This window comes from Molossus molossus, unplaced genomic scaffold, assembly GCF_014108415.1.
Source record: "Molossus molossus isolate mMolMol1 unplaced genomic scaffold, mMolMol1.p scaffold_m16_p_15, whole genome shotgun sequence".
Taxonomy (NCBI): domain Eukaryota; kingdom Metazoa; phylum Chordata; class Mammalia; order Chiroptera; family Molossidae; genus Molossus; species Molossus molossus.
In genome coordinates this window covers 29635572-29648752 of record NW_023425350.1, presented here as the reverse complement: position 1 = coordinate 29648752, position 13181 = coordinate 29635572, and the positions used below count along the sequence as shown (strand labels likewise).

At 33.2% G+C, this 13181-nt stretch overlaps 1 protein-coding gene across 1 annotated transcript in view; it reads left to right on the top strand.

The window, feature by feature from the left end:
- The window catches only part of LRPPRC (leucine rich pentatricopeptide repeat containing), a 110349-nt gene that overhangs the window by 48598 nt on the left and 48570 nt on the right, over positions 1–13181 (top strand). The window contains exons 23-25 of the mRNA XM_036262996.1: positions 1208–1415; positions 9789–9913; positions 10846–10952. Of these exons, the coding sequence (XP_036118889.1) occupies positions 1208–1415; positions 9789–9913; positions 10846–10952 (440 nt within the window). The remainder of the gene's footprint in view (positions 1–1207; positions 1416–9788; positions 9914–10845; positions 10953–13181) is intronic.

The following is a 13181-nucleotide window of genomic DNA, read 5'->3' as shown; positions in this document are numbered from 1 at the left end:
CTTGTCATTTACATTTGCACAGCTCAGTGCTTTTTGCATTTCTGCAGCTAGTTTTTATTAGCATTGCTGTTTGGATTGAGTTTGAAGATCATGACTTATGGCACAGTTTGCTTATATGCCTGCACTAATGGCTTTGTTTTTGCTTAAGAATGTCTGAAGGCTGACCATAAAACCTATAAACATAACCTTTACTTAAGAATATGAATTTTGCAGTAGTCTTTGTTTTACCTTTGAACATTAACAAAATGTATACTCTAACAAGTTTTTATTTAGAAGTTTGCAGGGAAAGTCTAGATGATTACATAGCTGATATGCATATTCTAATTTTCTCATTGTTGAGATATTAATTGTACTTGATATATTCTTATTATTTGTTTGTTTCTTAACTTTGTCATTGGGTTTTATTTTGAAACTTTCTTTTATCGTTCCTCTCTTCCTTTTATTTCTAGAGAGTTAAAAGCATGTTTTATAGTGAAAAATGTATAGAGAGACTATTTGATTTGAAAATTGAATTTTTCCTGGGAAGGCTTTCTAACACAGAAAACTCTTTATAAGGATTAGCCTGCTTTTTAAAAATCACTTTTTGTAAAGTGGTCAAAACATTTTGCTTGTGCAATAATTAAGAGCAACATTATAAAAATGCACTTATTTCATATCCTAAAATGTTTGTTTCTGCCTTCCTAATGAAGCTTAATGAATCTAATGTATTAACATGCAGTCTTTTGGAAAGCTTTCATTGGCTCTGCTTGGCTAATTAGTATCGACATAGCAAACAGGCCCTATCGGTATCAGACCATTAGTCTGGCTGTATATACAGTGTAAACACATCTTTATTATCTGGCTTCCTGACAAGCCATCTGCTGAAGAAACAATGGTGTGATTTAGCAGATGTTAGCTCTGAACGATAAAAGCATCCATTTAGGAGGATCTTAACAGCTATAGGGCAGACCGTACAGGGTTATGTGGTGCAGAGTGGGCACACAGTCCCTATCTATAATTTGTAGTCAAAGTTGCAGGGAAATGATAAAACCATGCTATTGTGGATTTATAATTGTAGTCTCGTTTGGAAATGCAAGTAGTAATTAACTTGAAATCGGCATTATACACTAGAATTTACATTCCTGCTGGGCTTGAAATGCTGTTTTAATAGCAGTTTGTTTTCCCTACATGAAATTACCTAAGGGTCTTTTGTGTTCCTTCATTGTAGATGCTATTAACATTCTAAAGGAAATGAAAGAGAAGGATGTTCTTATCAAAGATGCAACAGTCTTGTCCTTTTTTCACATCCTAAATGGCGCAGCTTTAAGAGGTGAAACTGAAACAGTAAAACAGTTACATGAAGCCATCATGACTCTAGGGTTAACGAAACCATCCAGCAACATAAGTTCCCCATTGGTCACTCTATATCTGGAAAAGTAAGTTAATTGAATTTTGAATTTAAAATCTTGGCATTAAAAGAATGAGTCTAATCATTTGGGGATTATACTTTGTAAATATTCTGAGGTGCTGTGGAAGCCTTGAAGGTTATTTGCCAAGAATAAGAGGACTTATATGGACTAAGGTGACCTTTAAAATCACCAGCAGCTCTGTGGTCCTGTGGACTACTTCTTTATGGGATGGTCTACAGTGGCTTTTTGTGGGGCACGTGATGATGATATTACATGAAATCAAATCTAATTTTTTTCCAGTTATAAATGAGCCTTATAAATGTTCATTACTAATGAGTATAAGAAAGAAGGATTCCCTGGGGCTTTTGATTATGTGTCACGACTGTTAACCAGGTAACAGTGTAACAGCATCTCTATAGGGCTCCTCTTCTCCAAATGGTATTTTATTTTAATTGCATGTACCAATTGTTTTTCTAACTTTGATAAATATTGTAGAAGATATTTCTGTGCCTTGTGAGAAGATAATTTTTTTGGTAGGGCAAGATGTACTCAGTTTAAAATTGTTTTATTTGAAATGATCTTGATGGTGTCCAATTTAAAGTACTATTTGCAATGCAAATCATGAAATCAACCCACTCTATTGTAATGAGTGAAACATTTTAGTAAGATGATTAAGTACCCTTTATTATCGTTTCCTTTTGTGTGTGTTTGTTTTTTTAATTTCCTGGATCTTAACTCTTTGTCGTCTTTTCCATGGCTTAATGCAGTTTTTAATCTGCTTATTTCCTGATTGGGACTTTCTGATTTTAGTATGGATGTTGTCCTATCAATGCTCGGAGGAAAATAAAATATATATTTTAACAGTTCTTATATTTTCCCCAAATTTCTGGTAATCTTTATTTAATAGGGGATTTAATTAATTAAATATAATGAATGATTTAGTGTGAATTTAAAATATAGAATAAAAAACATCTCCTTTACCTATTTTAGGAAATGTGTATATAAATATATATGTATAAACATACATGTTTTATGAAATTGTTTTGCCATCCAATCAAAAAAGAGTTTATCAGGTTAGATGATTGGCCATATCTTAACCATCACAGTCTCAGTATTACTTCCTTTTAAAGAAATGGTGATTCAAGCAATTACTGTGTTATTGAGTTCTCACGTTCATAGCCAACTCTATATAGAAATCCTATAATTAATATGCTTCCTACTAGAATTTTTTGATTGTTTAAAAAAGACCTATCTCTGCAAATTGCATGTGGAGCTCTGCATAGGGATTTGAAAGAATGGGCCCAGTGCCCAGAAGAATTAGGCCCTCCTCCACTATTGGGAAAAAATAAAATAATTAACAATGAAAATGAGGCCATGGTAGAAAAGTATCTGACAAATAGAAATACCTTGAAGACGGAGGAGGCACAAAAGTTTACCAAAAGAGGTCTGCAGATGGGGCTCATGAACCAAGGAGAGCTTACCCAAGGGAGCATGGAAATACCATGGGCTCCAGACTTAACCTGGAGCATGCTCTGTGCTTCGATTATACAGTACAGCCAGAGATTTGTATGTCTCAGTGAAATTTGTCCCACCTAATTGGGCTAGAGAAATCTAAACTAGCATCTTTTCTTTTATGATTTCTTAATCTTCACATACATAGAGAAATTATCACCTTTTGTTTTTATTTGCCTAGGGTTTTTTTTTTTGTTACTATCTTTGCTTTTCAGAGGCAGTCTCCATGACAAGATCTCTCACATTCATCTCTCATTATAAAAAAGATTTTGTTGATTGTTTTAGAGTCATGAGAATAATAAAAAGGAGACAAAGAAAATTTCATGTTTATTAATTGCAGAAAACAGTAGCAGTACTCCTAGTTGGGGATAAGTGGAAGAAAAAAATTGCCTTTGAAAAACTTTTTTCCAATTGTGTTTTTCCCAACTGATGGAAAGTAGCTATTAATTCAGAATCTTGACAAGCGCAGTACTAGGATTAACAACACTGGTCTGCCAAAAAGTTTGCATGTATTTGATTTGATTAAATATGTTTAATCTTCAATAACATAATGTAATTGACCTCAGCGGTATGAGCTCAACTGGGCAATGAGTCTTAGTTATTCACACTTGAGATAAAATTATGAAAAACATTCCAGAACATTGTACAAAATCTTCATCCTTTCATTAAGAGGTAAGCATCTTTTTGGAATGTCATCGCAAAGATTCTAAAAAAAAATGATCTTTAAGATGCAGTAGATTTTCGTTTTGAGCTGACTCCAGCATTAGAAAAAACACAGGAGAAATTAACACTGTCAATTTGTTACTCAGATAATGTATGAAAAGCTTTATGGATATGAAAAATAATACATTTCGTTTTTATTCATTTGCCAAAATACCAACAGGTTTGCCCAATTATAAACAAGTTGATAAACTAATTTTCTGTATTTTCAAAATGATATTTGCATTGAACAGAAAAATATGCAGAGTTGAATAAAATTTTCATGTGTTTTATTTACATTAGGATTGTTCTATAAGCCATGTGCCTACATGTAGTCCAAATGAATGTTATTTTAAGCATTTTCTTTTGTGGCTATTTAATTTTTAAAAAATTGAAATCATGCCTGATTCTGGGAAATACCCTGAATTCTCCATATTAAGGAAGAAAGAAATACGTAAAAATAGGTTAAAAGAGCTTTTGATTAGTCTTTATGCAGTGGTAAAGGAAATGAAGTTAATAAAATCGGGGCCATTAGGTTTAAAGGTAGAAGAATTTGTATGATACAGTTTCAGATTCACTTGTTTTATAGCTGATCTACTTTAGTTTCATTGCGTATGAAAAATATCTCAAGCTGTTTAACTGGATTATTTAGTACAACTGATCAAAGAAGCTGTAATTTTTGCTTTCCAGTAGAAAACAGGACTTTTCTGTGCTGATTTGTGCTATAATCTGTATGTGCTCACATACATTTCATTTAAGTGAATCATAGACTTTCTATATAAAATCCTTTCAGAACTCTTGCTTAATTAATCTAGAGTTCTTAATAAAGGTCATAATTTCTGTTAGATAACAATATAAGTTTTAAAACTCACTGTAACACTTTAATATGTTAAATAAGTGGGAAATATACTTTATTAAATGCTGGTTATTCTGTCATACACACTCCCCTTCAATTTTAGCATCTTCATTTGTACTGGATACTTTTATTATTTGTGGGAATGCTTGCCTTCTAGAGTAAAACTCTTTATGTGCTAAAAGGAAATTAAGGAGGTTTGGCTCTTTTACTCCATTATTGCAATTAAGAATTTAGCATCATCAGTGCCAAAGGACAAAAGTGTTTCATTTGCCCTAGAGGGACAGGACAGTGATAAGATGATTTTTCGTCAAGGATCATTGGGTCGTAATTAAGTTACATTCATGGCTATTGCTTTTTGAAGGATGATTGGTAAATGACAGGCTTCATGTGCTTAGTGCGGACAGTGTTCAGTAGGGTTTTTTCTCCCTCTGTCAGAAAATCCTGTTGAGCCTGATAATGTAAATGTGGCATTTTATTCTGAACAAAAGAGCAGGGAAATGAGCTATCTTGTCTAATCATTCAGTTGTTTAACACCGACTTCCAGTTTAGACTCAATTGGCTGGAAAGCACTTGACATGTGAAGTTAGTTAGTGCTGTTCGGAACGCATGTTTGAGTAAATTTTAAAGTAAGTGACAGCTAAATTGTACCTAGGGAAATTACAAAGCCTTCAACACAGTTAATTTTTTGGGGAGGATTAGTTGTAATTGCAACACCAGTCTCCTTGAAGATTCCTCATTTATAGTTGACGAACAGAAAAAACAACATTTAGCTCTTTCAAGGACTGGTTCTTTAAACAGAATAATTTTTGTGAAGATGTTGGTTTCTCCTGAATTCATTTTTCTCCAAACTGAACATCTGCTTAAAATTTATAGAACAGTTTGTTTTTAGAATGCTGAGGTATTTTTTTCCCCTTTAAAAACTTTTTTTCTCCCCCAAAGCCCTTCTTTAGTGATTTCAGATTTGAGAGCTTTTTAGTCAGTAAGCCCTTTAAGTAAATTGCCACTTCTCTAACACTTCGTGCATAATGTTGAAGCACTTTATTCCAATTAAAAATCAATATTTGTCATTTTTTTGGTTGTTAAAATTAAGTATACTCTCTGGATTGGAAAGTTATTTACTATAACTAAGGAGACTAAGTTTAAAGCTAATGATAGGTGAATAGATAGTGGTCACTGGTTCTTGTTCTAACAATTCAAGATTGTATGAAACACATTTGTGATTTTTATAGTTATATATACTGAGGAATTTGGGTCAGGAGTACTTTTTTTCCTGGTACCTTTAAGTAGATATTGTTATGGTTATTAAATGCCTCATATGAATGTATGTCTAGTGTTTGTTTTTCTGTCAGAGACATTACAGCATTCTTTAATTTCATAATAAGGACAAAAACTAGAGGTAACGTCACATTTCCCATTTGAGCTATAAGTTTGCTTTTTGGATGTTCCTTCACGTAATAATGCAAAATTAAGTTTCTAGTAGTTTTATATGTGGTCATGTTCCCTAAAAAGTGAAAAGAGCCTTGGCTGGTTTGGCTAAGTGGTTAGAGTGTTGGCCTGCGGTCCAGAGAGACTCGGGTTCGGTTTCCGCTAAGGGCACGTATCTTGGTTGCAGTTTGTCCCCGGCCCTGGTTGGGTTGTGTGGGAGGCAGCCACTTGATGTGTCCCTTTCACGTTTCTCTCTCTCTCTCTCCCTCCTATTCCATCTGAACAAAAAATGGAAAAAAGTCCTCGGGTGAGGATTAAAAAAAAAAAAGTGAAAAGAGATTTCTAAAATGAATTTTAATATGAGCCCAGTAAGTCCATTCATGTTAATAAATAAAACTCTCTTTTAAGTATTCAAATTACTTGTTGGACTTAGTCTATTATATGTATGTTCTTAAATTTTAGAATTATAGAATCTTTCCTCTGTTCTGCCTTTATTTCATAGATTCACAGAATTTTGATACAGCTTATATGAAGTTGTTAATTTACATCAATCACAATATTAAAATGATTCCCTACTAATTATAAGCATATATGGTTTTATTCATGAAAATTACTTTATGTATTTCACTGAAATATTTTTTAGGATAGTCTAGTCATTGGACTATCACAGTGGTGTTTTGTTGTTGTTTAAAGATAATAGTATGTTGTAGAGTTGATTTTCTTTTATTATTTGAAGTTTGTGAAATCAATGGCTAAATTTTTATCAGTAATGGACTTTTTACAGTTTGTGACCCATTTGTGTATAAAGCTTTAGAAATTATGCATACAAGGATGGGCAAAAGTAGATTTATAGTTGTAAAACAAATAAAACAATAATTAATAAAGAATGCAAGAATAAATTCTGTTTCTTCTACTCACAGCTGTAAATCTACTTTTGCCACCCCCTGTATATACTGAAATAAGCATGGAATCAGTGTTTTCAATTCAGAATTAATGGTTTTTCACAAGATTTCTTTAAAAGGTTATTGTTATTTTAGAGTAAGATTTTAAATCAGATCTAGTGTTTTAAAGTGTACAAAGGAAATCACAGAATCATTTTGGGTCACAGAAACTAGAGGTACACTGACTGGGAGTGTTGTGTCCCACATTTTGGCTATAAAGCTGTTTCCACCTTTTCCTTTTGATATTTTGCTGCTCTTACTGACTTCATGTTGCCTAATAAAAGTATTATTTTTACAAGATGATTTTCTCTGCTGGTGTGAAACATTTGAGTTGATGAACCTGAAAGCTCAAATTCATAGAACCAACTTCACATTAGAATATTAGAACTGGGAGGGAACCCAAAAGTCCTTTAGTTCAGCCATTGTGATAATCTGCTTTTTATCACCACTTCTAGAAATATATCACATTGCTGCAGTTGAACTGCTTGTAGTACTTATCGATAGGATTGTAATTCAGAAGTCCCATGAGTATACAGCTATTTTCATAACAATGAGAATATTAGATACTTTTTTATGTTTTTATTTTCATCACCCAAATTTCCAAGCTTTAATAGGAAAGATTAATGATGACATCATATTATATGAGGAAGGAACACTTTTATCTCTTTTTAAAGTGACATGATCCAACCACAAGTCAGAATGTAGATAATAGGGATTAAAAAGAGTGAACTAAGTCATTAGTTCATTTCTGTCATCATTATAGTTTGTTTGAAATGTTTCATTATAGATTTCTAATTCTTTTTGTTGACAACCTGAGCGTAGTAACATTGGTACTTATATTTCTAACAAATATATGAATTATTTACATTTTGCTATTCCTGTCTTTTCTGTTGTTGTTCTATAATCTTTAGAAGCATATATTTGGAGACCAAAGACTATTAACATGTCTCTTTGATTGACAGAACAATTATTCATTCATTTATTGATAGCTTTGACCTAACATAGGGGAAATACAATTGAGATATTACTATTCTAGTTTGGGAATTTATCTGAAAAAAAAAACAAAAACAAATCATACCACTTTTTAAAAATCAGTATGTGTTAACTTTTCTCTTAAAAATATTTTGGTAGTTTTCCATTAAATGGAATTGTAGAAAGGTAATAACTGAACTTGTGTCTGATGCAAGGGAAAATACTGATTATATGAAGCTTTATATCATATGTGGTAGCTACTGTAGCATTTCTCTTGTATGACAGTAATCTAGCCTTGCAACATCTACTTGCGGTTTTGAAATTAACCTGTAATTTAGTCTTCACCCCAAATGACAAAAATTCAAATTACTCTGTGGGGTGCCAGAAGATGCACTGTAAACAGGGCTCAGTAACCAGATAAGGTAGAGTTCCATCAGGATAGGCCCGTTTTTACTGTCAGTATTATTGCAATAAAATTAACGCTTCTTCATGGCATTTTACTTTTTTTGCACAGCTTAAAATCTTAAATCTAGATAAAATAGTTGTTCAGTCTAGGGCAACATAACGTTTGTATAAAGGACCAAAATGTTAGGGCTTCAACAGAAAATGTAAAAAGGCTTTCTTCCTTTTGAAAACTGTTTCATGTGTGAAATGTTTTCTCTCCTAAGATTATCACTGTCGTTAGGACTTTGGTCCATGTCTCTAATCATGCATCTTTTTTAAAACTATATTTCCTATTCTCTTTTTAAAAATCTTTAATTTCTAATTCCATATTGTATCACTGTATTAGGTTAAACAAACAATAATGCTTTTTAATAGAGCATAATGTATAATTGGATATACTCCATTGAAAGTAGGAGGTCTAGAGACCTGATGGCAGTAACTTTCTTTCTCTGTTCACCTAGTAGAAATCACTCAATGTCTAAACGCCTTAATTTCCTCATTTATTTAAAAGTAAAGGATGGTGACAGGTAGAATTGGATCACATAATCTCTACAGCTTTTCCAAGGTCTTACATATTTCTCATACTGTCATTTCCGTTTAAAGGAAAAAGTAGTTTATGAGGACCCACAAGAATGTATTTCCACACACTTGTTTAAGAAATTCTGACTTAATGAAAATCTTTTTATATTAATTTATTACCACATAAGAGAAGCCTTGACTTTGTAATTAGAAATAATTTTTGAAAGCTTACCCTCTAATGAAAAGCCTTTTAAGAGTTCTTCTAGAATTCACTGGCCATAAGAATATCCTAGTTTTAGCAACAGTAAATTTCTGTATATATGAATCTGAAGTTATTTTCTCCTTATCTGGAGAGGTAGCAATGTGAAAAATATGATGATAAAGTTGGAAGTGCTTGAAAATTTTTTGATCGATATTGACAGACATTTAATGAAGTTTCCCACCCTGGCCTAGTGGTTCAGTTGGTTCAAGTGTTGTCCTGTGTACCAAAAGGTGTTGCGGGTTTGATACCTGGTCAGGGCCATACCTAAGTTTCCGTTTTGATCCCAGACTGGGGTTCGTACGAGGGGCAACTGATTGATGTTTTGATGTCTGTCTGTCTCTGTCTCTGTCTCTCTCTCCCTCTTTCCCTCTTCCCTTCCTCTTTCTCTCAAATCAATAAATATATCCTTGGGTGATGATTAAAAAATTTAAAAATAAAATAAAGTTCCCAAATTTGGAATTATTGAGAACCAAAAACACATAAATAGTGGGAAAAATATTTGCTAGTAGTCATTGTTTTTAGAAGTAATGCATTCTTACAGTAATCTCAGAGAATGCCATCATCTATTTGGACTTTTTATAAGTGTCATTTAACAAATGAAATAATAAAAGATGAAGCAGGGAAAACAGGAAACTGCTAATGATGTCTGTACTCTGAACATTTATTTATATGTAAGAATTTTTTTTTTCTTTTGGCTTTGTGGTTTTCTGCCTTAAATAAAGCTCAGTCATATACATTTTAGTCATTGTTAATATTTTTATGTTTCCAAGGGATGACTTACCTGCTGCTCTTAAAGCCAGCATTGACTGCTATGAAAAGTATAAAGTATTACCAAGGATTCATGATGTCTTATGTAAACTGGTAGAGAAAGGCGAGACTGATCTCATTCAGAAAGGTTGGTCACCTTTTAATATCTTGGTATACTCAGTGTTCACCCTCCTCCCCCCTCCCTGTTGTTTATTTAATCTTAGTGCATTGCTGTAAAGAGAAAATTGAACACAAAGGCAAGCGCATCCAGGGAAACATTGCTACACTTCTAATTTAAAAAGAAAAAAACAGGTAGATTTTCAGTAGTATAAATGTCCTTGATTTTAATAACTATTCATTTTGAAAAGTCCCTGTATTAATTTTTGTTCTACTTCTTGGTGATCTAGCTTTATGATGATTTTTTACCATTATGGTCACCAGTTTGTTGGTTGTTTTTTTTTTAGTTTTTTTCTTTTATTAATTTTGGAGAGGGAGAAAGGGAGAGAGAGAGAGAGAGAAACATCCATGAAAGAGAACATCGATTGGCTGCCTCCTACATGCCCCCCACTGGGGTTTTGGCTCACAGCCTGGGCATGTGCCCTGACCGGAAATTGAACCGGTGACCTCTTGGTGCATGAGACAACACTCAATGTGGCTGGGCTGTACCACTTCTTTTTTATTTATTTATTTTTTCGATATTTTGTTCAGATAGAGTGGGAGGGAGAGAGAGAGAGAGAGAGAAACATCGACATGAAAGGGACACATCGAGTGGTTGCCAACCGAGGTACATGACCCTAGCGGGAACCGAACCCTGGTCTCTCTGGACCGCAGGCCAACGCTCCAACTGCTGAGCCAAACCGCCAGGGCTGTAACCAGTTCTTTTCGAAGCTAGTCTTAGGTACTTAATGTCATAAATGTATGTTGTTAAATAAGAAACATGACAGGAAATTGGTTGACATAGCTGTCTTTAAGATGATCTAAAATATTTGTTTCAAAATTTTCTTGTATTTTTCCAGAGTTTCAAGTGATACTGCGTTTTTCTATTTTATCTTCTAATATATTTTCTAATTTTCTCTATAGCAATGGACTTTGTGAGCCAAGAACAAGGTGAAATGACGATGCTCTATGATCTCTTCTTTGCCTTCCTACAAACAGGAAATTACAAAGAGGCCAAGAAGATCATTGAGGTGTGATTTTTAACTACAATATTCTAATTGTAAAGCTATTTAGACTCTTAGTTAGAATATGTTTAAAATTTTTAACCTTTAATTACACTTGTTCTGATTCATGTTAATATAATTCAATCCCAATAATGGGGCAGGGGTGGGGGTCGGGGAAACTCGGCCAGCTTCTTTATTGTATATAATTACAGTTCAGAAAAGGAAGCCTGGTTGTATATTGAATTTGTTTCCTCACTTTGTTAAATTCACTGTTATATATCAAAATGATATTTGCATAAATCTTGGCTTGTGGAACAATTAAATTAAACTGGCATTCCTGGGTGTAAAGTTGCTAATCCTCTTTGCCAAGGAATTCTTTGTTCTTAAAAGCAGTGGAATTTAATTTGCTGCAGTTCATGCTCAGATTTATTTGTAATACTTGTCTACAAGTTAATCAGCCAAACAAGTGCTGTCTACAACTGTTTGGCATTTAATTTAAAACAACTTCTTCTCCTTTTTTTTTTCTTTTCTTTCTTTAACTATGGTAAGCAGCTTATGGGAAGTAGGAGGTGACAAACCTGACCTATTTAGGATTAGAGTTTTTATCTAAGTTTGATTGAAATTTTGCTTATTGAAATTGATAAATCAAAGGGCAACTATACAGTCTGTTCAAATTGTGATTAATCTCACTATTAAACAATTCTATGTCCCCTAAAAAACAAAACATTCCCCAGAAGATGGACCCATCACCTTAAAACAAATTAATGTGATTAAATAAATTTGTAAGCCCATCAGTAATCACATTTCTCTCAAATCATACTTTGCCATTACTCCTTATCTTTTTCTAAAAATGCCTATGGTGGATGGTACACAGAGGTGGTGTTTGGCCTTCTTGTTTGTATACTGATGACTGCTTATCATGAAAATGTAGGCACATAATCCATAAAATTATTAGTTTGTATTGATGTTTTCCAAAGAAGAAAAAAGTCTACTATGGAACAGGACTGAGAAATTAAATAGGACTTTCTTCTCTTTTTGTTTGTCTTATAACTCAGTTGATCCTTCTGCCAGAGGGAAGTGGGACATACTTTCTTGGACAAATGTTTCTGTAGCTCATGTAGTTCATTTATATTTTCTAGAAATGGTATGGATTCTTTCATTGTAAGTACATCGGGTGTATATCTGAAATGATGAGGGGAGCTGCCTGCCTGTTGAGTTCTGCCGCTCTGTATGCATGATATCAGTATGAGCAGGGCACCGATCAGAGTAGAAGAGAAGCTCAGGTATTCAGATAATAGTGATGAAAGGTTCTACAGTAGGCAGTCATGTGCCTCTGTATGTATTAAACAAGACAAAATAGGAAGAGCCAAAGGTATGAGAGTGAGTTCTCCTTTTGCCATCTACTTGCTAGTGTGATAATGGATAAGTTACTAAATCATTTTATGCTTTCTCATCTGTAAAAGGGAATACAGGGTGAGGCAAAAGTAGGTTTATAATTGTTAGCATTAAAAAGAATACAATAATTAAAAATAATACAAGAATAAACGATTTCTCATATTCACAACTGTAAACCTATTTTTGCCCCACCCTGTATAAGTATCCTTTTCTTAAGATTCAATCACATAATGTATGTAAAGCAGCTTACTTGTTTCCTGGATTATGGTAGTAATCAATAATATTAATTCTCCTTGCCCCTGAAATATAGGGATTGTATTTTCTTCTTTACCCCATATAATTCACAGTATGATGCTTAGCATAAGGTACGTGTTTGTCACATTTAATAGGCAATGACTAGGAATAATCTAAAACTTTGCCAATGTATAACATCGTTGAGTATAATCATTTAGAATGGCTGTCTACTGATGACAGAATTTTCATGATAGATATGTACAAAATTGCTTAAAGGATAAATATTAGCTTTACAGAATCCCTGCAGTTCCCTAGACTAGTTCAGCAAAGTTTGTAATTGATACATGAGAATATACTGAAGCACATTTTAGTTTTTTGAGGTTTTTTTTAATGGTTAATTGGAGTTGAATTAAAGTTGGGAACTTGCTTTTTTCACTAGTGAAATTCAAGGCCTGGAGTTTTCTCTTGTAGTTTTTTAAGAAGTATTGAAAATATAAAAAGTAATGAAAATTAATGAACTATGACTGTATCAGCATATGAAAGAATATTATTTGCAATAGTGTCTTATCGTTGGGTAGATTCATTAGGGTTGAATTTCCAAAGCAAAATACTGTATATAATGAAACT